Source organism: Ambystoma mexicanum, chromosome 13 (genome assembly GCF_040938575.1).
Source record: "Ambystoma mexicanum isolate Mex_15411 chromosome 13, UKY_AmexF1_1, whole genome shotgun sequence".
Classification (NCBI taxonomy): Eukaryota; Metazoa; Chordata; class Amphibia; order Caudata; family Ambystomatidae; genus Ambystoma; species Ambystoma mexicanum.
In genome coordinates, this window is record NC_090938.1 from 659,477,959 (window position 1) to 659,504,439 (window position 26,481).

The 26,481-nt window shown below is 48.2% G+C and overlaps 1 protein-coding gene across 1 annotated transcript in view; it reads right to left on the reverse strand.

Moving 5' to 3' along the window:
• NPEPPS (aminopeptidase puromycin sensitive) overlaps positions 1–26,481 on the reverse strand; it is a 1,690,513-nt gene that overhangs the window by 304,706 nt on the left and 1,359,326 nt on the right. The window contains exon 16 of the mRNA XM_069634659.1: positions 25,892–26,026. Within this exon, the coding sequence (XP_069490760.1) occupies positions 25,892–26,026 (135 nt within the window). The remainder of the gene's footprint in view (positions 1–25,891; positions 26,027–26,481) is intronic.

Sequence of the window (26,481 nt, forward strand, 5' to 3'; positions counted from 1 at the left end):
CAAGATTATCAGCATATAAAATGCTAGGTGTAGTAGAATCTCCTATTTTGGAGGAACAGCCACTATCAGTAACCAGTATAGGGGTAAGGTCTGCCAAATACAGGTTTACAGCAGGGGACTCAAGGCACATCCTTGCTTCACCCCCATGTTTATGTCAACCCCGGGGGGAGAGTGTCCCAGCATCATCCAGCCACACTTGGACAGCGGTAACAGTGTGCAGAGTAATGAGTAGGTTCACAATCCAAATGGGGCAGCCCAAGGTTCTCAACTTATGCCACAATATTTCACAGTTTACTGAATAGAAAACTGAGCTGAAAATAACAAATATGAGGTATATAGCTGGATTACCTGTCGTTGCTGCTTCCTGAATCAATTTGCAAATAACCCTGATGTCAAAACAAATGTAGCAAACAGCTTGCCAGTAATATCGAGGAGAGAGAGAAGCCTATAATGTTCAGGTCTCTCAGTCCCCTTTTTCGTACACGAGAAGTAAAATTGCCCAATGCAATAGGTCTGGGACCACTCACTCATTACAAACTTTCTCATATAGCATCTCGAAAAGCCCAGACAACCGGGTCCCCCTTTAGACCAGAATTTGACAAGCCATTATGGCCTGGTGCTCTTTAACTTTTTAATGTGATAATGTCCTTAAAGATTTCGACAAAGCCAATTATCAAAGGGTAAGTGCCACCCTCCACATTGTCTCCTGCGGTAGTGGGTGCTTGCAAAAATGTTGCTCTGAGGACTTCAGGCTAATCTCCCCAGAAAAAGACTGACGGAAGAGCACTCCTCGTACTGGGAACCATTGAAGGAAGCGAGGTCGTCCTTGTAAACTCCTACGGGCCAAACACATAGTGGTAACAATTTTGACTGGGTGATGACACATCTAGAAACTGCAAGGTCAGCCACAATAATATGGGGAGGCGACCTAAACACCCCACTGATCCCTCAAAGATAAATCCCAGGGTGAAACGGCCCCACCCTCCAAAGCGAGCCTTCAAGTACACAAAATCTGCAAGGCCTATAATATCATTGACATCTGGATACACAGTCACTGGGAAGCCAGGGAAAACTCCTTCCACTCTTGGGTCCACAACACGGACTCGCGCCTGGACTACCTGCTGGTCTCCGCACAGAGCCAGCTCCAATGGGGACAATGTTAAATTCTACCAAGGACCCTCTGAGACCAATCCACCATCACCCTTGAATGCACCTTATCAGACAGCAGGAAAGACAGGCCACAATGGAGATTCAAACCCTAACCCCTTGAGGACCAAGTCGTTGCGGATGAGCTGCATAAAGAGATAACCTCATTCCTTGAACTGAACCAGGAATCAGTCACCTCAGCTGGCACCGTCTGGGAGACGCTGAAATGCTACGTTACGGCAGTATGCCTGGCTAAAGAGAACGGAATATTAAAGCTAATCGGAAGAGAACTAACCTCCAGCAAAGCCAAGCTGAAAGAGTGGGAATTCAGAATACACCCAGTCAAAAGACCCCATATCCCTAGCGGCTCTCAAGGCAGAACTCGAAAACTTTAGATCAATAGCCGAAAGAGAACTAAAGTTTCTATCCCGAGGCCACAAACTCCGTCAATACGGTGAAGGCCAGAAGCCCGGAGACCTTCTGGCACAACTATTAGTAGCTGAGAGGAAACCCACCCTAGTGGAGAGAATCCGAAATAGACAAGGAGAACTAGTATACACAGAGGAAAAAAATTGTCTGAACATTCTGCACCTTCTATCAAGAACTCTATAGCACCAAATATACTGCAAACCTAGCAGATCTACACCGATATCTTGAGAGCAATGAACTATACTGGACCAGCGCCGATCTGAGAGAACCACTGAATGTCCCCATCACTCTGGAAGAAATCCTCACAGCAATCAAAAACCTGCCCAACAGCAAGGCTCCTGGGCTCGACGGACTAATAGGCGAATTTTGTAAAGCTCATGCGCATCTTCTAGCCCTACTCCTGCTGAGGGTATACGAAGAAGCAATGGAAACCGGAACACAACCACCAACCCTTGGTCAGGCGTACATGATCCTTCTGCATAAACCAGATAAACCACAGGAAGACTACAGATCCTCAGAAATAAAACTATGGAGGGGGACTAGACAGGACTGCCCCCCGTCTGCGGTGCTCTTTGCGCTAGTGATGGAACCACTGGCATCCGACCTTAGAGCCCGCCACATGCACAGAGGCCTCGCTGTCGGAACCCACAAGATGATAATCTCCCTCTATGCTGACGACATAGCTCTATTCATACACAACCTCGCAGAGAACCTAAACCCTATCATGCGTAAAATCATCAAATTCGGCAACTACTCTGTTAGGCAGAATCCTGTGCAGTGCCCTTAGGGACCACTACACACAATTAAGACTACAGGTGGCAATACAAGTTTTACCTTTGGTACAAGCCCATACTACTAAGTTATAGTGGTAGCAGTAGCAGAGCAGCCAGGCTTATCTCAAGAGTATATGAGCAGTAGCAGGTATTACACAAAGCGACCACAATTACTGGAGCTCAAGCAAACACGGACTCAAGGTTTCAGGGAAAAAATATAAGTACATTTATCTTTAAACCATCAGTTATAAACACAACACATTTATTAAACTTTAAACAAAACCACACGTTAAATATACTACAGCTAACCAATTCACTTTGTACAGTATGTCTCAAGGTAAGTACCCTGTGTTTGAATGAACCGGTGTTCTGAACAAAACAAGATACCGCGGATACGGTTGCGATCACTTTTTGACAGTTCGGTCTACTCAATAAACGCGTATCCATGACATGAAATGCTACCGGGGCAAAAACACACTTAGCACCTGAGATACCCAGAGGGAGTTGGAGGCAAAAATCACAGGCAATATTTAGGTTAGGCAGATAACATCGAGAAACACTCAGAAACAGGAGTTCAAAAGTCAAAGGGTCGGAGCCAGGTTTAAGTGACACCGGAGACCTGTTGCCGAAGATCACACCGTTAGACAGTTCACGATTCAGTGTAGCCCAAAAGTACTTGGATATTGTCAATGTTCGGAAGCAAAAGTTATAAGAAGGAGGGAAGACAAGGGCGAGCCTTGAAGATGAAGAAAAGGGATTCACCCAGTTTCCTCGAATAGAGCACAGTACCTTATTCCAATGATGCAGCTGGTGTCCTGGCAGTTGTTCCTGTTGGTTTCCCACAGACCCACGATTCCTGGAGCTTCGTTGTGAAGGAGGACGTCTGAAGGGGGTCTGCACCACACAGGGATGAAGCCGGCAGCAGCAACAACGAATAAAAGGTGCGCTCCTTAAAAACAGGAGAGGCTCAGCAAGTGGCTATCCGGACCACTACAGCAGTGTGCATCGATTTCGACCACGGCGGAGATCTCTGACTGAAGAAGATGAGCTGGTTATCCCCACCAGGCTCAAGGGAAGAAGACTCCGGACTGGATCTTCTCTTAGTCGTTGAAGGGTAGGTAGCTCAGGACTGCAGCAGGGCTTCACCGGGTCAAGGTAGTTGCAGCAGCCGTCGTTCTCTCCGCTTCTCTTCGGTTCCTTGGAGTTCCAGAGGCGACTGACTTCTAGCCCAAGAGACCTGCCTTTTATGCGCAAAACCCCCATTCACACAGCCTGGCTGTCAATCGCGCAGCAGGGGGGTTTGTCCAGCCGGGGCAACCACCTCAGCCAATCATGGCAAAGTGCGACTTGGGTTTCCTAGGATACTCTGTGCAGGGGGTGACTACACCCCTCCCTCACATTCAGCCCACCTAGACACCGAGGCGCCAAGAGGAGGGCTTCTCTGCAGAAGCCTGCCAAAAGACGGTGAACAAAGAAGGCGAACCAAGTTTCCCGCGCAAAGTAAAACACAAGAAGGACTTAAAAAAAAAGAAATGGCGAATAAACCCAACCAGAGCCAAAAGAAAGACGATTTGGTCAAGCGGGTTTATGTTTGAGGCTAATATAATAGCCAAGAACAGTACCACGTTTATCTAACAATCGCGGTAGAAAAGTTAGGGTAGATACCACTGCCACCAGCCAAGTCTAAGTGTTAAAAGAGCGAAACAATGCTCAGGGAGGTACAGACAGAAAAGGGGCACAGATTAGCCCTTTCCAGTACTCCATGTAAGATGGGGTGTACTGGGTCTGTGGTAAAAATGACTATGTAAAGTAAATGGCAACTTTACCTTTCTCTGGGGGACAGTAGTCAGTCCCAGCGGAATGGAGTCAGAGGGAAGTCTTAAAGACAACCCTGGGTTACTGCACTAAAGGTGCGGTGTAACCCATCAAGAACAGGGGCACCTGGAGTGGTGTGCTCCAGTGCCCAAGATCACACAATGAGTAAAAACACATAGGCCAAAACACATGTAAGAGTGGAAAAAGGTTGTACACTCTTACCTGGTGGAAAAAATAAACTCCAGAAATCCAGCAAAGCTGCTGGGGGACTCACTAGGTTAGGGAAATTAGCCCTAGAAGGAGAATTCTCCCTAACACTCTAAACTAAATATCAATCACTCCAAGTTCATCATATTTCCCCTAACTACGACAACCAAAGTATTTGCAGATGACTTTGAATTCAGCTGGCAACAGCCGAAAGTCAAATACCTCGGTATGTTCCTATCCAGATCACATCAAGACATCATGCGAGATAACTACGGGACAGCAGTGGAAAATCTACAAAGTAAAATAAATAGATGGAAACTCCTCCCACTCACTCACTCTCTGGGGCCATGTTTCCCATGTCAAGATGGTTATCCTCCCAAAATTCCTATACCTCTTTGCAAACACTCCCATACTACTATCACAACAGTTTCTCCGCCGAATCCAGAGCCTGATACGTCACTTAATATGGGCAAGTAAGGCAGCGAGAGTGGCATACTACACACTTAATCAGCCTGTGTCAAAAGGTGGCCTCGTACTCCCAGATCTGGAACGCTATTACTGGGCCGCCCAAGCCCAGTTCCTCGGGCACTGAAACGCTACAGATTTTGTCAGACCTCACGTCCAAATCGAACGAGCTCTGGCAACCCCATACCTCCTCAGGACGACAATTTTTTGAAACCTCAGCATACCTCACACAACGCTAAACATAGTCCATACTACATATGCCATCTGGAAAAAAATTGCGCAAAAAAGCGGCATCCAAATTCCGGCAAGATTCATAACCGGCGTTCCCTTAACCACGGAGAGAACGTATCTGAGATGGACAGACAAGCTACAAATAAAATCACCGGAAGACCTCTTCGTTGACAACACGTTCCTTATGCCACAACATGCTAGAGACAAAGGCGGAAACAACGCCTTAGACCTGTTCATATACTTCCGACTACGCCACTTACTCCAAACCAACTTTACCACATTTCCTCAACAGCCACCCACATGGCAACTTCTTCAGAGTGATACAATCACAAGGAAGTGGTAGATTAGTCTCAGTAACATACTAGTCACTCCTGAACAACACAGCACCCACACTGCCAGGAGCCAAGAGAAGATGGGAGAAAACCCTGAAAAACATAATAGCAGACGAGGACTGGTCCTACATCCTACATCAAACCCAAAAGGTATCACTGAACACACGCTATAAACAAATACACTTCAATTACGTACATCAAGTGTACTACACTCCGGCAAAACTCCACGCACAACGGGCAACAACCCCAGCAATATGTGAATGCTGCAGATCCCCAGATGCCGACTTCCTTCATCTAGCGTGGGCATGCCCAAACATAGCTCAACTCTGGAACTCAGTGCTGGAAAAAACTGCAGCAATTGTCGGAACCCCACTGAACCACGACCTACCCTGGCACTGCTCAGATTGACGAGACACTTACCTTCCTTCGGGCGCAGACAGGCGAGGCTACTGCTGGTTTTAGCGCGACGGAGAGTGGCAATGACATGGTGACGTGGATCCCCTCCCAAGCTGGAATGCTGGCTAAAGGACGTGGCCTACAGTCAAGATATTGAAACTTGCTTCATAAAACTGCTACCGCTCCACGCCTGGGCCCCAGATTGCATACCTGATGTCCACCTCGAGACCAACTGCATCACAAGTCTCATCCCCTGGCCCAATCCCATGAAGATACAGACATTATGCTAACGTCACTAGCTGAACAGAAAACACATGCACTGTTGGTGGATTTGGCTGCTATTGGGTTGGGGGGGGTAGAGGTGAAGTGAAGTGGGTGATGCAGGGAGGGATCATTAGTTGCAGCCTGTGGAGCCATGTTGTGCTTTTGTTATGTAAAAAAACAAGTTTCTTTTTTAAAAAAGGATGTTCTTCCCCTCAAGATGGGACACCAACAAGAAAATGTGATTTTGAATAGCCCAATGCCAAATATTTTCTGCTAGAAGCCACAGGGTGCAGGAGCAAGCCCCCCCCTTTTTGATATAAACATTGCAGTGGTATTGTCTATTCAAATATTCACCACCTTTCCTTGAAGTGAGGGAAGAAATTATTTTAGAGCAAAAAATATGGCTCTTAGTTCCAGGACATTTATGTGGTCCTTTTCCTGAGAGGACCAAAAACCGTGAGCTGTTAGACAATGAGCTGCACAACCATACTCTGAAGAGTCTGCTATGACTATTTGGTGATGAGGAGGTTGAAAATAAAACCCTATCAACAGGTTCTCTGGGGAGATCCACCAGAGTAGCGAGTCCTGAACTTGTTTTGGAATTTGGATTTTCATTTCCTGGGAATCCAAGAGCTGGTTCCAGTTGAGGGCAAGATGCCACTGGATCATTCTCATATGGAGTCTTGCAAAGAGAACTAGGTTTATGCAAGAGGCCATGAGGCCCAGGAGTCTTCGAAACCACAAGGCTGTTAGGGTCTGGTGGGTAGTGAACTGTACAATGGTTTGTTGAATGGCTTCCACCCTTTTCAGGGGTGGAAAGGCTTTGTATAGAGTAGCATCTATAACTGTTCCTAGGAATTGGATCCTTTGCAAGGGATTAAGTTGGGATTTTGTCACATTAATGGAGAATCCCAGGTTGAACAGAGTATGGCATGTTACTTGCAATTTCTGAAGCTAATCCCCTGAAGACTAGGCTTTGAGAAGCCCATCTAGGTAGGGGTATAGTTGGACTGTCCTTAACCGAAGGTAGGCTGCCACTGACCCCAGAACCTTTGTGAAAACCCTGGGAGCAGAATTTAGCCCGAAGAGAAGACATGTGAACTGGTAATGAGACCACCTTATTGTGAATCTCAGAAACTGGCGATGGTGTTTGTAGATGGGGATGCGAAGGTGAGCATCCTGTAGATTTACAGATGCCATCCAATCGTTTGGATGAAGAGAAGCCAGAATCTGAGGGATGGTTATCATGTGGAAGGTATCGAGAGACAGAAATTGGTTGAGGTCTGAAAGGTCCAGAATTGGACGGATCCTGCCCGATTTCTTTGGGATCAGGAAGTAACTAGAGTCAAATCCCAAACCTACTTCCTCTTGAGGTACCAACTATCGCTAGAACAATGAGGTTTTGGATCTCTTCCAGGAGCTCCGGGGAAGATTTTTGGAGCTTTGGAGGAGAGGATGGTGGACTAACCAGAACCGCAAGGCGGTAACCATGCTGAATATTTAGAGCCCACACCACTTCTGTATTGGTTTTCCAAAAAGGGAAGAAGTTGGAAAGCCTTGATGGTTGGAACGGAAGGTATGTACATGCCTGGAAGGAAGTCAAACAGACTTCTTTTGCTCTTGAGCAGAATTCGAGGAAGAGGGAGGACCCGATTTAGACTTCGGTCTATATCTTCTTTTTTTTTTTTAGAAGAGTACTAACATTTTGCAGACGTGGCAGAACCACTGTTTCCTTGTGTATGTGGTTTAAATGCTTTAAAATGTTGGTGATATGGCTGCTTCACGGAAATTGATCTAAGGGTTTTAACTGCTGTGACACTGGACTTACATTTCTGTAGGACATCATCTGTAGATGGATCAAACCAGGTTTGCCATCAAAAGGAAAGTCAAGCACTTTCTCCTGGATATCTTGGTGAAGGGAAGAGGCAGACAAATATGCGTGCCTAAGCATTCAGAACGCACTAGTGACTGCCCTTGCAGTTGTGGCAGTGAGATTTTTGACGACTTGAAGCTGTTGAAAGCATCTTCTCTGCCCTGTGAAATCCGGAATGAAAATTTGTCTGCGGCTTCCTGCGGGAGCATGTCAGTGAAACGTTCAAGATTCTCTGAATTAAGGATATTAAACGCCCCCTTCATCCCCCCCAGAACTGTAGCAGTGTTAACCTGGCTAGGTTGTAAGGTAGAGGTGGTGTAAGACTTCTTATCCTGGGTCTCCCATGCTTTTGCGTTTTTGTCTAGCACTGAAGCTGGTGAAGGGCCTTTACCCTTTGTGCCAAGGGCAGCTGAAACTACCTACGATTGAGCTGGAAGACAGCCCATGAGTATGAAGGGTTCATCCTCAGGCACCTTGTATTTCTTATCTAGGGCCTTGGAGATAAGTGGATCAGAATGAGGCTTACCCCAACGAGATAGAGCTTGCTCTAGAACAGACAATTCCATGGGAAGAGGAACATTTGTCTGCTTAGGTAGCAGTTTTCCAAAAACACCTGCCATTTCAAGCTTAACCTTTGGAAAGATTTCTAGTGCCTGCATGGCTTTAATTACAATGTCATGGAACACCTTAGATGGTGACTGAGTGGTGTCCCCCTCTGAATCTGAGTCAGAGTCCTTTGAAATGATCTGTTTTTGGGTGGAGGAGCTGTGTCCGCGTTGTCCACTGGTACCTTGACAGGCTCTGGAATAGGGTCGATGGGTACAGATCCCCGAGGTATCATGGGTGACATTTTGTCCTTGATGCGTTGAGCCGGCCGGCGGTTTCCCCTGAACGGTCCTGTGAAGATTCCGAAACTGAGGAGGCACCCTTCCCTTGGGTACCGACGGCTGGTACCGAAAATAGTAACTCACCCAAAGGTACAGTCCCCTCTTACTGATGTCGGCCTCTCTCCTGTTCCAAACTAAGTCTTCGGTTGTCTTTGGTACCAGCCCCTGCTCGGACATCGAGTGAAGACAAGTCCGTAGAAACCTTGGGTGAATTCCACAGAAAAAGGTGATGTATATCCAGAAAGCGGACGCAGGCATGGTGGGAAATTGGTCACAAAAAAATGCTTCCGGCAAAGGACTACTTGAAATCTGTTGCACATGGCATGCGTAGCGGGAGGCACCACAAATTGAAAAAAATACAAATAAAAAACCCATCACTAGCAAAAAAAGGGGATTGACAGCAAAACGCAACCCCCCCAAAAAAGGGGGTTCCAGCGCAGCAAATATTCCGACCCGCTTAGTAGGTGGAAAAATAGGAACTGGGTGTGGAACGTTGGTGATGTGAGGGTAAGGTGTGGGCCCAAGGCCTACGTCACGCATGCGCCCCACATGGAGGGACGCACGTGTGACGTAGGCACTTCCCCTTCCAAAATTCTTAAAGTGACAGCTATCTTTTATAGCCAGCTTTTCTGGCCCGCCTGCGGATGCAGGCATTTCCAACCAGTTGGGAAGGATGGATAGCCAGGACGACAGACACATTATCAATACATTCATGTATATCATCTAAATTGGACAGAGCAGGTGGTGCATATATGTTAATCAACAGTAGTTTCATAGGTTCTCTGCCTCCAGTATGCAGGCCAACTTCAATTGCAAAACTTTGGCTGTATTGAAAATCATTTTTACGCTATGGACAGGTAGAGTCTGCCTGACCGCTACAATAAGGCCCCCCGATGGACGTCCTTTTAACCCCTTTGTGCCATGAGACAAACAGAGTATACCCTCCTATGTAGATTTTCTTAGTCAGCCAAGTCTCAACAGAACTGAGGTAACTGTCAGCGCAAGTACTTCATATACCAGCACTGACATCACAAGGGATGCTACGCAGGACGTTGAAGACCAAGACTCGATGCTGCATGACGCTTGACCCTATGAAAACAATTTCTGTAAAAAGCTGCAAGCAGACTTGGATAAATCAAAGATGAGGAATACCATTTGAAAGTGTTCTGCAATGGCACCACGCATGATTTTGGAAAGTTGATTGAGAATCCCAGCAAAGTTAGGCACCTGATGGTATCGTCTGTGTGCTGTAAGGCTAGCGGGGGAAATCAGGCGTGGATCAGCCAGTCGCCTAGTTAACGGTAGACGTCGATCCCTGCACGTCGTAGAAGGGCCGCCACTGGAGCTAGGCACTTTGTGAAGACCCTCCATGCAGACCTGAGGCCGAAGGGAAGAGCCTTGAATTGGTAATGTCTGCCATTTACGACAAACTGAATCGTTGGTGCCTGCGATGAACGGGAAAGCGGGCATCCTCTAGGTCTAGGAAGGGTAGGAAGTCTCCATGCTCCAGTTCAAGCACATGTTGCAATGCGACCATCCAGAACATTTGGGACTTGAGTAATGTGTTGAGTTGCCTCAGGTCTAGGATGGGCCTCCAACAACCCCAGAGACTTCTACAGTCCAGAGCCCCAGAGATGTTTTTGCACTGCCTAGATCGCCCCTTGTGTAGCAGGGCCTGAACTTCTAGCAAGAGTAGATACAGGTGTTCCTTTCTCATGATGGGAGAAATGGAGGGGCACTTGTCCAAGAATTTGAGGGTGTGACCCTGCTGGACAATGCTGAGCACCCACTGGTCGGTGGAGATGTTGCGTCACTCGTCGACTGACCGGGATAGGCTGCCTCAGACTGGGGTGCTGAAGTGGGGAGGCAGGCCCTGGACCTGGTCAGGCCTGTTTGGTAGTTTGCATTTTGGAAGATGTTCCACGCCAACATTGAGTACCCCCTATGTAGGACTGTGAACATTCTCTGTACGCCCCTTGCGTGCTGATTCGTGAAGGTTGGCGGTACGCTGGCCTGTAGTCTTTGGCGGGCCTGGAGAAATGGCCCTTGGAAGAACGAAAGGACTGCCTCTGTTGCGGAAGAATATTCAGAGCAGGCGCTGTATCATTGCCTACCCTTATGGAATGTAGGGTCTCATCTACAGCCTTGCCCAAAAAAAGGTCCACAACCTCGAAAGCATCAATAACCTTTGACTGGATCTCAGGGTGTAAGTTAGTGGCTTTCAGCCAGCCTTGCCTACGGAGCACTGCTCCGTGGCCCATTTGTGAGAAACTTGAATTCGTAATGTCCAAGGCGACTAAAAGTGTTATCCAAAGCCACTTTGCCTTGATGAAATAAATGCAACGCTTCATTCTTCTTGTCCTCAGGGGGGTCCTTATTTGAAACACTGACCACAATCATTTAGAAAACTTCACAAATCGGTGTAGCTCCTATAACACTCTAGGTTTTACATGCAACTTCAGCAATATTTAATTTTTGGATGTGATGGTTAAAACTAAAAAAACAAAGTGCTGAACACCTTATTTCGTACATCTGCCAATCACAATACAATGCCAAGAACACAGGCATCCTAAATCTTACAAAATAAATTGACCATATAGCGAGTTTTTACCTCAAAAGAGAAATTGCATTCTACAGGAGGTTTTATTGAAAATGCCATTCTGAGTGGCTACAGGAAAGGGGATATCCATATTGTCTGATTAAACAGGAAGCCAAAAGATACACTGAGGCCCCTTTTCCAACAAATTAAGTAAATAGCTCTTAAGATAAATTGGTTGTGTAGATCAACTTTCTCGGGTCACCCACCAAAACTGAAACCACCAATTAAAAAAACGGCCACATTCTGGCAACCCACAAGAGTATATATTACATTAGCCAATTGTTGCGCTACAATGGGGACAAACCTAAGATCACCTGGCTCTTGCAAATAAAACATTGCAACAACTTCAGAATTTGATAACTTCATTTTCAATCTTGCAACCCCAAAAAGGACACTGCACATTTATGGTGAGCGTAGTGTGCTTGCCCAGTCACTTGGAAACCAACTGAAAATGTTATTGAACCTTTTAGATGGGAATTGAAAAATCGGACTAATGGACAAACCAAGAACAAAATATAAGTTAGCTTCTGTCCATGCCAAAAAAAAACCAAAACAAAAACATTCATAAGCTTGAGAACACATTCTGTGTTGACATAGATTGTGGAACATCTCACCAGAATTTGCACTAAAAACATGCATGCAACTGGTTTGTTATGTTGAACACAAATCACACTGAAGATCAATTGTCTTGGTCTAGTTATAGCATTAAACCAAATGTGTACTATTATCCCACAAAAGTAAGAGTTTGTAAACTTGAACAGTGATTAGATACATAGAGTTCAGTGTCATCTCAATGATAACATTGAAATCAGTATTATAAACACTATTACACTTAAGAATCAAAAAGGCCATAACACCAAATGGTATAGGTCATGTCTAATGTATCAGTTCTATGTTTTACACCATGTAGTACTCATAAGATAAACCAAATTTGGAGAATTTAGACCTCAAAAAAGTAACGTCACATGGCCATCTTTATTGGAGGCATAACACTGTTAAATCAAGGTGAACAACTGCGATTTTGGTTATTTCATTTTGAATCAAGTATGGATAACACCCAATATTCAGAAATGACATATTGGAACCAAACACAAGATGGCGCTTCAACAAGATGGCCTCACCATCTTGAGCTCCATGTGGCGAGGTGGTGTCAGGCCAGCCCGGTAGCTTTTCTGAGGAGAACAGTGTCCATGAGCCTTGGGCTGTACACCGAAGCGTGGTCGGCGTTACAGGCTGCAGTTTGGGCCAGGTTCACCCATTGAGGGCGCAGATCGATGCCCCGGTAGTTTGTGAGGAGTGTGGTCAGCAACGTTTCGGCAGTTGCCTTGGAGTGGGAGACAGCAGCTGTGACAGAGTTGGCGGCTGTTAATGCAGCGCAGTGACCCTTTAAGCATCAGCATGGTGGGCTGAGCTTGTGTAAGCAAAATACAGGCTCTGAACCTGCAGCGCAGTGAGCCGCAGGAGGGGGTCGAGTGAGGACGGGTGCACCCCCCATGAGGACCGGAGGGTGACGACATGACTACAGTAACAGCAAGGGGGGGCCCTGGGACACCCTGATGGAGGAGGATTGGGGATGGGCACCGCAATGGGTGTCTTGCGGGAGGTTTGCCTGCAGCGAAGCCAATGTCACACGGGGAGGCAACACTGAGGACGCGCTTTGTGCGTTGGACTCCCTCTCCCCGTATGCGGTCAGCATTAGGACGACGGCTGGGGATGTCCCTGCAAACCTGGGGCTGACAAGAGGTGTAAACTGTGCGTTTGTCATTGAATATTAGAGAGCACTGAGGGAGTCTGGGCACAGAGCACAAGCGGGGAGCAGTATACACATGGGTCAGGCTTGGAGTATTATGGTTGCAGAGACGCCATTTGCCCTGGAAGTGTGGAACGTTGGTGGATTGTGCCGATTGGGGGGGGAGGGGGGTTGCCTGTGCACTGGACGCTATACTGGTGTCCTTGTGCTCTATTGAAGGAGGCCTTTGCGAGGTGGATACTGCCATGTGTGCAATATAAGGGGGTGACAGCAGTGCCTGCTCGCCATGCAGACGAGATCTGATGGATATCTCAGGAGCCCAGCTACAACTGGAGTGCTGCTTGTATTTAGAGGGCATTAGTAGCCCAGCTCTAACCGGAGCGCTGCCTGAATTCAGATGACTTTAAGAGCCTTGTCATATGACCAGAAAAGGAGTCTGGGAAATCTCTGGAGCAAAGTTTCAATCAGAGTAATTGGATGAGAGGGGGAGAAGGTGACCACCATTAGGAAATTACCCCCATATGAATCTTCAGCAATGGAAGAAGAGTAGCTGGCCTTACTGCACAGGTTGCGGACATATCAATGGATATATGACACCGCTGACAATGATCAGAGGCTGGCAACAGAGTCCAGTTCAGATTTGATTGCAGGACCCATTGTTTTGGAGGCAGCGGGAAACTTGACCTTTGAAGGCCACCTGGATCAGCTTGAAGTCACTGCGGCCTCCAACTCCGGACACCTTGCATCTCCCTCACCTTCAAGAGTAGACGCTGATCTTTCCACCCTTGCGCATTGCCCTATAGCCCTTAAGGCCCCTCACCCCCTCTCGCTGCTGTAGCAGCCCAATACCGGTTTTCAGTGACCTGGAACATCTCGTGCATGTCTGCGCCTGTCTTGCTGCTTGGCTGCCTGGTGATTTTGTCACGCATTGTGCCGTTTTCCGTCCATCTATCCCCATTTCCGTTGCTCTGCTCTCCTTCGATGGTGCTCTCCATCTCCACTATTTACTCAAACTGCTACTTTATCACCTCCCCTAAATCTCATTTGAAGCCTGGAATGAAAAAAGTACAAAAACATCTCCTGGTCTCCAAATCCTACATCAACGCTTCTTCCAGGCAGACTATCACTGCCATTCTCTTTGCTGCTCCCTCTCAAGACCTATGGACTCCCCGCATGGTCTCAAGTCCTCTCCCCTTTCTCTTTCTCTTTGTCGCCCATTATTGGTGGAACCAGATGGGAAGTATTCGTGGCTTGCTTTCCATCCTCTAGATGCATCATTAATGTCTATCAGAATGGCACTGCCATGGCCAAGGGCTCTCAGCCCAATCTCCTCCTCGTTGATAGGAGTCTTCCGTCTCTCATCAACTTTCTACCCTCTCCTGCCACCCCTCTTGCAACTGCCCCACCGACGGGCGTAGTACATCCCTGTACCCCTCATCAGAAGACCTTTAAAAAGGTGGCAACCAGCTTCACCTAGCTACCCTCAACTCTTGCTCTGCTGTTAAACCCTCCTTTGACATTTGTCTCCTTCTTGAAGACTTTGACCTTCTCGCTTTCACCGAGACGTGTTTCACTGTCAGCTGTGTCACTGTTTTTGACACACTCCTACCTGAGGGCTACAAGATCCTCTTCTAAGCCCATGCCTAACCGGTCTGAAGGCAGAGCCGCCTTGATCTTCCTTGAATGGGTCCCTGCTACCATCATTCCCACTCAGACCTACTCTTCCTTCGAATGCCTCTTCTGCAGGCTTGGTTTCTCTCCAACCCTCTCGTTGACTCTCGCCACCATCTACAGGACCCCTTGCCCGGTCTCTCTCCAAGTATTCTGACCTCCCATCTTCTCTTCTTGCCTCCACCTCCAGGCTTATTCTCCTCTGAGACTTCAATATTCACCTTGAATCTCCTGCTTGGACCACTGGACTTTTCCACAGCCTCGGTGACACTATCACCCACCATTCTTCCCCTCCGATGCACTCAGCCAGACACACCTTGGATGCTCTCATCTCAGCAAGCCTCCACATCTTCAACCTTCTCTCTACACCTCTCCTGATCTGACCATGCTCTCCTGTCCTCTCACCTGGATATCTCAGGTCCGCTAAGCCTTTGCCTGCACTGCCAATCTCCTATTCCGTCATTTGACCGATTAAGCCAGTGTCAGCTGTTGGCTTTTGCTGCCACTTTCATTCCCCCACCCCCAACTCCAGCCAGGGACTCCCACAATGACACTCCCCTTGCGAATCTCCACCTCTCCATCACCAACACCATGGGCATCCTTGCTCCGGTCAAAGGATCCACGTGAAGCCTGCCTCCAAGTGCAACACCTGGTATGACTCCAATCTAGCCTCTCTGAAACGCAAGTGCAAAGATGCTGAGCGGAAGTGGTGGGCTTCAAGCACATCCTCTGACAGATTGGGCTGCCACCTGCTCCAAAGGCATTACAGGCTCCCCATCCGCTCGAAGTAGAGGGCCCAAATCCAAGCCTGCATCTCTGGGGCCAATAACACTGGTGAACTGTTTAAAATCGGCAAGGAACTCGCTAATCTTACTGAAACCTCCACTACTCCCCTGCCATCCATTGCCTCCTTGTGCCATCCTTGGCAGATTTCTGAAATCCCTCCTTTGCCACTGACTCCTTCCCACTAGCCCTCAATCACTCCCTTGTGCATCCTCTCCTCAAAAAGCCCTCTGCCGACCCCTCCTGCCCGGCTAACTACTGCCCTATCTCCATTAACCCCTTACTGGGAAAACTGCTGGAGAAGCTGTTCATCTCCCAACTGATCCAACGCACTGAATCTGTTTGTCTCCACGACCACCAGTCTGGCTTCACAGCAGCCAGAGGCACGTAAACTGCTCTCATGTACACCCGTGAACACTTGCTCTCAAATCTCGATTCCAATTCTCCATCCGTTCCTTTCCTTATGGATCTTTAATCTGCCTTTGACACAGTCAATCATGCCACCCTGAAAAATCGTCTGCGACACACTTGGCATCGCAGGCCAGGCACTTGAGTGGTTGACCCCATTCCTCCACAACTGACCTTCCAGGTTCAATTGGCCCCTTTTCTCTCCCCCTATCACATTCTCCACCTGCCGCGTCCCTCAAGGCTCTACCTTGCCCCTCCGGCCCACCTGATCATCTCATTCTCTCCTCAGTTCCAGTGTTATGCAGATGACACAGAGCTCTCCTTCAAGCTTCCTTCCACTGACTCCTCTTTGTTGTCTCTTATCCCAGACTGCCAGACTGCTATTCAGGCATGGTGTGCTGCCAATGATCTCTGCCTTAATGCCAGTAAGAGAGTTTCTTCTCATTGGGACCACAGCTTCCTCCAACCCTCTGGCTGCTGTCTATAGGTCCCCTCCCCTCACTCTCTAGCGAGGCAAAAAACCTTAGTGTCATCTTGGACTCATTCCTCACTTCACATCGTGGACCTTGTCAAGAAGGCCCACTATCCACTGCACCTCCTCAGAGGCATCTTCCCTTTCTTCAACTTCCCCCAGAAACTCACTGTCCACAGAGCTCTGGCCCTCTCTAAGCTGGACTACTGCAAAAGCCTCTTCATCAATCTTCCTTTATCCTCCCTTCGCCCCCTTCAAGTAATCCAGAATAGGACTGCAAGATTTATCCTTGGCCTCAAGAAAAGGGACCGCATTTCTCCAGCCTTAAAACCTCTCCACTGGCTACCGGCTGCTGGTAGGATCAAGTTCAAGACACACTGCATCATCCACAGGGCATTCTGGGGCCTGGGATGCCACTACATCCAATCTCTCTCCCTGATCGAATCAACTCTCTACAGATCAGACTGTTTTCTAAGCAGAGTGTGGAGGGGGTGGAGGGGTGCGGTAGATCTCTCTCTTCCGGAGGAGCTTCCACCTGGAATAGTCTCCCTGCCCCTCTCATGCTTGAGCGTGATCTCCTTAAGTTCCAGAAGCTCCTCAAGACCCTCCTTTTCTCTTCTTCCATCCCCATCCCCTGCTAATGCTCCTATCTGCCACAGTTTTTTTCTTTGTACAGGGGGGTAGTCCTGTCCTCAAACATTTGTACTACAATAGATTGTTGTAGTGGTGATTCTAACAGACCTCCATATTAGTGCTAGTATGCATCATTGGAGGAAGGTTCTGATCCAAATACTGGAAAAACAATTAGTGTCCTTTATTAATTAGGCCACATGTTTAGACATTGAAAATCAAGTGTAGAAAATAGAAAATAAACCTTGTCACCAGCTCGGCAAGTGGCGTAAAAGAGGACACCTGTATTGCAAATATTCAGTGCATATTAAATGACATTACATGTTCAATGGTGACAGGTGGTCACTGAATCTAGCCTATATTAGTCCATACAAACCAGAATTCTAAAGTGACATTTTGAAATGTACGAGAAGTTTAACAAAGAGGTACATTTACAAAGTTTGTGCAGTGTGTTGCCAACACACTTCTGTACTTGTGCTGCGTTGTCTTGCCTGTGTACAGTTTTGCTAAATATTACATCATATTTGCCAACCAAACAATGTATTACAACAGTCACAATAAACGTCTGCACAGCACAAAGCTTATTGCTTAGTGATAAAGAAACCTAAAAATAGGGTCTGCTATAGGCGACGTCAACATAAAGGTAGTGGTGGAAATTCAGGTCATCGTTCTGAAAGGTTTTCGGTCAAGGCACGATGACATAGGACGTTTCGGCTGTAAAGGGGTAGCAGCCTTCTTCCGGGGCCAGGTAAAGCAGGTCTCCCTTGCACATTGGTGAGGAGGCTCAAAAACAGGTTAGTGTTTGAACCAGCGTGGCGGTGTCCTGGTTTCTGTATATTCACTGTGAGATGATATTAAGTCTGTGGAGAAGCCGTGCATGGATCTGCGGTGCCTCCGTTGTGAGAGTTTTAACACGGGAGCAGGTTGTTAGTGCCTGCCAGGAGGTCTGGGAACTTGGAGTCAGTCTCTTAAGGCTCTGTGAGAGTCACTCGCGCTCGGTCCGAAAAGTCAGGATACTCGCGTTCCATCTGCCACAGTGACTGGCTGCCTGGTTTCCTCTGAGTTCTACAGGGCACCAGCCGCCCCCCCGCCCCCAAACCCCACCAAGTCCACCCCCTTCCTCGCACTTAGCATGTGGACCCTCAACCTCTACATCCCATGCAACCCCTGGCACTTGCTCTTTGGCCTCCCCTTACCACTTACCTAGCCCGTGGCCGTCCTTGCCCCCATCCTCCAGCCTCCATTTCTCTTCACTCTCTCCTTATGCCCTGTACTCCCCCCACCTTAGCACTTCATATTTTGCGCAAACCGGCACCCTACCCACGCACTTCTTGTTACTTCAAATGCACGATCCGAATTGCAAAAGGCCTAGTAGGACAGTTATTGTTATCCTTCTCTCCCCCCCCCCTTTGTCTTGTGGCGCCTTGAAACACCACTTCTGGTATAGGCACCTTAAAAATATTCAATAAATAAAATAAATACATTGTAAACATTTAATTTCCCACAGTATCTTCGTGTTACACAACTATGCAGTCACACAATTGTCTGGTTTCATGTACGGGGTAACCTATGTGCGTCACCACCTACTACCAGATATACTGTTCTTGTCATGTTAAGTGAATACACAGTGATTTATCAGTTTGACAAATTAGGATAATTCATTAGAACCAATTCATTATAAATTACTCACCGTAGTGACCAACATACTCCTAGTCCATAATCCCTTTTCCTCCATACTATATGGGCTTCCCTCGCTAGTAGACAGGAGACAGAACCTTTTTCACCAGAAAAAATCTTCTTCGCCCTTTAAATTTAGATGCGTGGCCCCTGCCTCCACCCACCAGCGCCACTCAGTGCCCATTGACGCGTCAACAATATTACCATTGCCTAATGACACAAGTTTTAATGGGGGGTGGATGGTGCGACATATGGAGGAAATGAGACTATGGACTAGGAGTAGGTTAGTCACTATAGTCACTGAGGTGAGTAACTTATAATTACTCCTACATCCTGTTCCCATTCCTCCATACTATATGGGCGATTACAACTGAATGTTGCCCCTAGGTGGCGAGGTGACCCTCCTTAAAAATACAAGTTCCTTAATACTACCGGTCCGAAAGCTGCGTCCGACCTAGACCCGGCATCCAGTGTGTAGTGCTTCCAGAAGGCCGAAGGAGTGGCCCACGTGGCTGCCCTGTGGATGACCTGCCACGGAACGTGCCTTTGGAATGAGACTGCTGTGGCCTTGGCTCCATTAGCGTGGCCATGTATATTTGCCAGAAGTGGCTTGTGCTGCCCCTCATAGGCCTCCTTAATGGCCGAAACCATCCATCTTGCAATGGATGCCGTAGAAGCCCGATATCCTGGCTTTGATCCCCGAAGGTGACAGAGAGCATCAGATTTGTGGAAGCTCTTGGTTCTATCCAAGTAGAATTTCAGAGCGCGCCTAACATCTAGACAGCGCAGGACCCTCCGAGCATCGTCCTTTAAGGTCTGCGAAGAAAGTGGGTAGCACTGTCTCCTCATTTAGGAGAAACAGACTACTTTAGGCAAGAATGCAGGATGCGTTCCAAGGACCACCTTGTCCCTATGAAAGGTAGTATAAGGCTCGGAAGCCACACGCGCTTGGATCTCGCTTACCCGGCGTGCAGATGTAAGACCCACCAAGAGGGCCGTCTTAATGGTGACTAGCCTGATGTCCGTCGACGCCATAGGCTCAAAGGGTTTATGCGCCAAGGCACCCAACACTATGTTGAGGTGCCACACGTGGTGTGGCTTCTTGATAGGCGTGTAGAGCCTGGTGAGGCCCACCAAATGTCTTAACCACCACGTTGGAGGAAGAGAAAACGTCCTCCTCAGAGTTCCGGTTAGGCTCTGATGGCCGATAGATAGGTGCGGCAGGTGTCTATTTGCACCCCCGATTGGACGAGGTGTGCAGAGAAGGATAGTACGTCGTCCAACGTGCAAGTAAGATCATCGTCAACCTTAGGCTCAGCCCAGTGGCAAAACCTAGACAACTTGCTTTTGCACTGGCTCCTAGTAGCATCGCTCTTAGCACTCTGAATGATGTCTAGGTTAGCCTGCGAAATACGCAGATGCTTCAATGTGACCTGTTCAGGAACCACACTGTGAGGGCTAACTTCTTAGGGCCGGGGTGAACAACCCTGCCCCTTTGCTGTGATAATAGATGAGCTGGGCCCAACGGAACGTGAATCGGAGGCTGATCAGCTTCGAGAACCATGGTCTTGCCGGCCACCACGGAGTGATCAGAATGATACTGAGGTGTCTAGATTCCCTTATCTTGCAGATCACCCTGTGTAACAGGCGAGTGGGAGGAAAGGCATATGCGCTCCTGCTGTTCCACTGTAACACATTGCCCAGTGAGCGAAGGCCCTGTCCCTGCCAGGATGCACACTGAGGGCACTTCCTGTTGTACCAGATGGCGAAGATATCCACCCGGGGGATGCCTCCATCTGTTGAAGATCCCCTGAAGGACCCGATTGTTCAATTGCCATTCATAATTGTCCTCACCGAGCCTGCTGAGCCTGTCCGCCTCCAGGTTGGACTCCACCTAGGAGGTGGCAAGCCTTCAAGTGAATGTTCTACTCCAGAGCCCACTCACAAATGCCGACTGCCAGACTTCATAGGGAAGGAAACCTGGTGCCACACTGCTTATCGATGTAGTACATGCTGCTTGAGTTGTCTGTTTTAATGAGGATCATCTTGCCATTGATAAGCAGCAGGAAGGCTTTGAGAGCGAGCCAGATCGCCTTCAGCTCTAGCCAATTGATATGGGCCTCCTGCTCCTGAAGAGACCAAATTCCCTGGATGCTGCGGTTGTCCATGGTAGCACCCCAGCCCTCCAAGGAAGAATCTGTGGTGATGGTAAGCTTTGGTTCTGATTTCCGGAAAGGTCTGCCTATCCTCAGGATGCAGTCCATGCTCCATCAGCTAAGGTCCAGGTGGAGAAAACGATGAATGCTGACGAGTTCTGCCTGGGAACAACGCTCCTGACTCCATGAGGCTGCGAAGTGCAGCTGTAATCTTTACAAGCATTTTGGAGCCTTGTGTATGGCACTGCCAGTAGACATGCCGCCATGATACCAAAGAGGTGATGGTACTACCATGCCGAGGTAGTCACTCTGCTGATAAAATGACCCGTGGCCCTCTTGATGGCCGTGATTTTGTCCTACAAGGGAAAAACTCTCTCGGAGCTTGTGTTCCAGATGAGGCCCAGGAATGCCATGCTCTGCGACAAATCTTATAGTGTATTCATGAGGGTGGAGGAGATGTGATGCACCACCTCCGAGGATCTCGCCCTGACGAGCCAGTCGTCTAGGTATGGATAGACATGGTGACCCTGGCTCCGGAGAAGGGCTGCCACTGCATTCATAAGCCTGATCAAGACCCTGTGGGCTAAATTGAGGCCAAAGGGTAGAATCTTGTATTGGAAATGGAAGCCCAGGATTCTGAACCTCAGGAAGGACCGATGAGGCTGACAAAACAGGACGTGTAGGTATGCACCCTTCAGATACAGGGAGCACATCCAGTCTCCCTTGCAGTGTCTCCCTCCCACTGCTACTCAAGTCTACCTCTAACCATTTGGCTTTCAGGAAAGCCCTGAAAACAATTCTATTTTAGCTCTCTGGCTACTACTGTTCTTCCTGCTCGGTAGCTTCCTCACCAGCGCCATGATGCCCTTGGGCGACCGTGCGCTTTACAAGTCTAAGTAACATAACATAACAGTGTCTCTGCAATGAGCGCTGGGGTAAACATCTTGAACTTTTGAAGAGGGAGGGAATGGTTCAGGGTGGAAGGTTAAACACAACTCTCAGGCAAGCCTGGTGGTTCTTGTGTATGGTGAAAATCCTGGATTAGAAGCCCATACCCCGCTGGGAGGAAGGGACTTCTTCCACTGCCTGGCACTCTACGAGCGAGTGAATTTCTGCTAACAGGGTTGTTGCCTCAATCTGTGGGAGGGGAGGAGAGAGGAGCGGGAGGAGCCGGCAGGTGGTAGCCCATGGACACTGATAGGATCCAGGGGGTCTGCAACCCCCCCTGCTCCCCTCCCCTACCCCTCCCTGCACATCCCCCCATTGCACGCGCTGCCCCCCCACCCTGCACTCCCGGAGACAAATGGACCCGGAAGAGAATGTCATGCCTTTTTTCCCTCTGGCGCTGAGGAGGGGGACTGAAAGAAGCCCTTATTCCCTGCCTTGTGCTGTTTGCGGCAGTGCTGACTTGGAGATCGGTCCAGCTGCCTGGACCTTTGTTCCTGGAAGCCCCAGAACTCGCCGAAGACCCGCCCCTTGTCGGAACGCTGGTGCGTCTGGGCGTGGACTTTGTGAGGATAGATAAGGATTTCTCAGTCTGGGAACTGCTCTTATCAAGTTCCTCATCGGTGCTGGAATGAAAGAGGTTGGTACCCTCAAATGGAAGGACTAATATGCGCTCCTGGTTCTGGTTTGAATTTGGTAGCATGCAGCCAGGCCGCCCTTTTCATGTCCGTGGTGATGCAGATGGCACGGCCTGAGGTGTCTATATGCGCCACTGTGGACTCCATAATGGCTTGGGCCACCAACTTTTCTTCTGCCAGCCAAGCCTTGAAGCGTGCCTGACTATTTACCGGAAGTTCCGGAAGGCAGTCTGCTAATTCCCATTAAAGCCTCTGGTGAACGGCTGCGAGCATGGTGTCCGCTTTGGACTAAGGTGCAGGGAGGTGTTGAAATAGACCTTCTTTCCATATGCCTCCAAGTTCTTCTCCTCCTTGCCTAACAGAGCCGAGGACGAGGTGACAGAAGAAGACAGACTTAAGAGTAGATGGAGGCCGTGGCAATCACCGAAGAATGCGGTTGAGGGTTTGCCGACAGCAAAAGTATCCCCCTCTAATTGCCTGTACTTGGCTTTGAGGCGCCGGTTGGTGTGCTGCACCGAATGGGGCTTGAGCCATCCCTTTTTGTCTAAGGCGACAAAGTCCCTCTACATCGGAATCCCGGTTCTGGCTGCGGGGCATAGAGTGAGGACCTCCGCCAGGACCCCCGCCTCCAGTTCTTCAACCGCGGGTTGTGTAAGCCCCAAGTATTCGGCCAGACCTGCCAGTCGATCATGTAAAGCCTTGGCTGAAGACGGCGTGTCTGGGTCCTCTTCCTCGTCGGTGTCCTCCAGGGTGTCTGATTGGTCAGGGACAGGTAGAGGTGTACTGGGTGCAGCCGATTGAGGTGTGGCGGCCAGGGCCGGAGGCTGGTATGGAACCACATGGGGTGCAGGAGGCAGAGGAGTCGGAACCAGGGGGGCCAGTGCGGGCAGCAGAGGCTGAGTGGGGGCCTAATGCGCTGGAGCCACAGGAGGAATGACTATGGGCACAGGTGGCAGGACAGAAGGCAGCATGTCCCTGATCACATCCCGAAGGATGGGTCTCATCTGAGGGGATCTCATGAGTGTGAGGAATTTCTGGAAGAATCTGCCCCCAGAGGCCGGTGGGGCACTATGTGGCGTAGTAGAAATGCCCTGAGGTTGCTGAGGTGTGGGTGTACTCTGCCTGGTTGCCTGCGGGGTGTATCTGCTCTGGAACATTGAAGGATATGCAGTAGGCCACGTACCTGGTGAAGACCAGTCCCACCTTGAAACTCGTTCTCCCACCTGCTCCGCACCATGGGGCGGTATTGGACAAGTGGGCATTTTGTCTGGTGCAGCACCCATTTGGTCAGGCTGCATGCCACGTGCCTGCACCGTGGTACCTGCCGCGCTGGGCCCGGCCTCCTCCAGGACTCTTGGCGGTGGAGCTTGAGACCTACCCTGCATCTCAGGATGAGGCCTGGGAGACGTTGTGCCCTTGGCTGTGCAGCCGGTAGTGCTGCATATAGGCGCCCCCTCAGACATTTGTCCGGTAGCAGGGCGTAGCCCCTCGGGTGGACACCCGGTAAAAGAACCTTGCGGTCCCTCTGCAACGGCCCCAGTAGAATCTAGTGAGTGACCCTTTGGCCTGGAGGCCGGTAGCTGATGCAGCCTCGGTACCCGTGCTGGATGTAGAACCTGATCGGTTCCTCCCGCTCGAACATCTCCTTGGCAAGGCGTCACTTTTGCGAGGTGCAGATGAAAAAAGCGGCCCTAGCTTGGACCTTGACTTGTGCTTGAGGAAGTCCTTCAAGTCCTCTGAAGGCGGTCGTTCGAAGAGCTCCCTCCACCTAGCTAACCTGTTTTTGAGAGCATGCAGTGTAAGCGCATCACACGCTGAACAACCTTCTCAGCTGTGATATGGGCCAAGGCAGCGGAGGCAAAGAGCCTGGGGGTCGGACATAGGGAAGAGCCCTTCACAGGCTGGACACCTACAGCCCAAGGACATCGACATGAGCCAGAGAGAAGCGTGGTGCCAGAGGACCGAGTACCTGATTAAAGACAAAAGACAGTATCCGGGGAGGAGCGCATGGTATTACATGGCCGAACCCAAACTCAAGAGCGCTGGTGAAAGTGGTCTGCTCCCGCTGACACGGAAAAGGGGACTGGAGAGTGGCACTGGTGGGCGGAGTCCGGGGAGCGCATGCTTCCAGGGCTGTGCCCCCACGTGCTTCTAAATTTAAAGGGGAAGATTTTTTCTGTCGTCCCTAGCGAGGGACGCCCATACAGTATGGAGGGAAGGGGACGGGACATAGGAGTATGCTGTGCATGGTTGCAATTTAAAATCCTTATAGCTCCAAATGGTGATATATCTGGCTAACATTTCCAACAGTCAGAGTCTTGTGCTACATGAATACAACACTGCATGATTAAAACACACATCACATTACTAAAATCCATCTCTTAACATATGCTGATGCTAGTTAAATGTTTCTAGCTAACATCAAGCAAATTACTGCGTGAATTAAAGTCATTGGGTCATCCAAGAGACAGATAAGGTAGGTTGGAACCATGTACATAATTTGCATAAGCGGTGGATGCAGACTACCAGATTTATACTAAACCGACAATTTTGGTCTTTGTATAATCAGCTTGAATGGCAATGAGCTAGTGGCTCTTCATTAAGTTCAGTTGAGAACTTCTTGTTCAGAACAAATGTCCATACTTCAAGATTGAACAATTTAAGACAGATCACTGATTTTAGATATGCATCCTTATGCTTCTTTTTTTTGATTCACCAAATGGACTCAAATTGAAATCAAGTAGATTTAATGTCACACTGAATACATTTGATCCACTGAGTAAAAGAAAATGCAAGTCACTATGTGAACAATTTATGTATAAAGATGAGAATGTGTATATTCATATTCTCCTAATCATTTCTCAATAGTAATTCTAGATCCCTAGTTTATGCATCAAAATCTGTTTGGTATGGTTGATCTTTTGTAAATGACATTTAATATTTTTTTAACAAAATAGTAGTGACAAAACGGTCAGGTTACAAACAAAAGGAAATTGTGCAATTCTGTTCTATATAATACAAGTTTATAGCAGGTGATTTGTAGAGTCAAGAAAATTTGACAAATGCTGTAATGATTTTCTCTGTCATTTCTTTGATTCCTCAATTTTTGCTTTGAAATAATTTGGCGATGTACTGTAAATACATTTGATCTTTTAATTGGTTTGTATTCTTGTTACACATCAAGTCATAATTAGTTTTAATATAATTTTAATTTGACATTTCTTGTGTGTGTAAATGTTAGTCCTAGAATTTGTTTTTGCTTAGAGACATGGGTAAACCATCCCGGATTAATACCAACACTGAAGCCACATGCTGAAGGAAAGCTGGGTATATGGGACACTTACCAGAGAGAAGAGATCATTTTGCAAGCTCAGACGGTCGACGGGGGGCAGGGAAAGATCTCTGATAGCAGGCAGTAAGCCTTCAAGCATAGCATAGCTGTACTGAGTGCGAAAGAATCCTACTGTGCCAGGGTTCAGCTGGAAAAAAAAGTCAATAGATCAATGAAGGGAAAGCAATAAAAGGTTTTATTTGCCAGTTGCTGAATTGACTTTTCCTCAAAGGTTTAATATTTTCATTTCCCCATAGATCTTAAATAAGTATGATAAATAACTATGGTAACTCTTCCTTACATTTAAAGCCCACACATTTTCCAATTCCACATGAAGGATTTATGCGACACCTAACTAAATTTCCTACTTTCACTGCCCTGCTTCAATGACATCTTTTCTTCAATATATTTACTGCAATTTTGATATGATCCGTAAGTTAGCAGTTCAGATAGATGCTATTTTCCTGTGGGTCTCACATGGTTTCCACAAAGTAAATTACTTAGTGGAAATGACTTCGACAGTTGACATCTAAATGCATTATTTGTGGGTTAAGACGGGTGGGCACTGGGTGGAGTAAGGGTTGTAGTGAAGGGGGGGCGGTA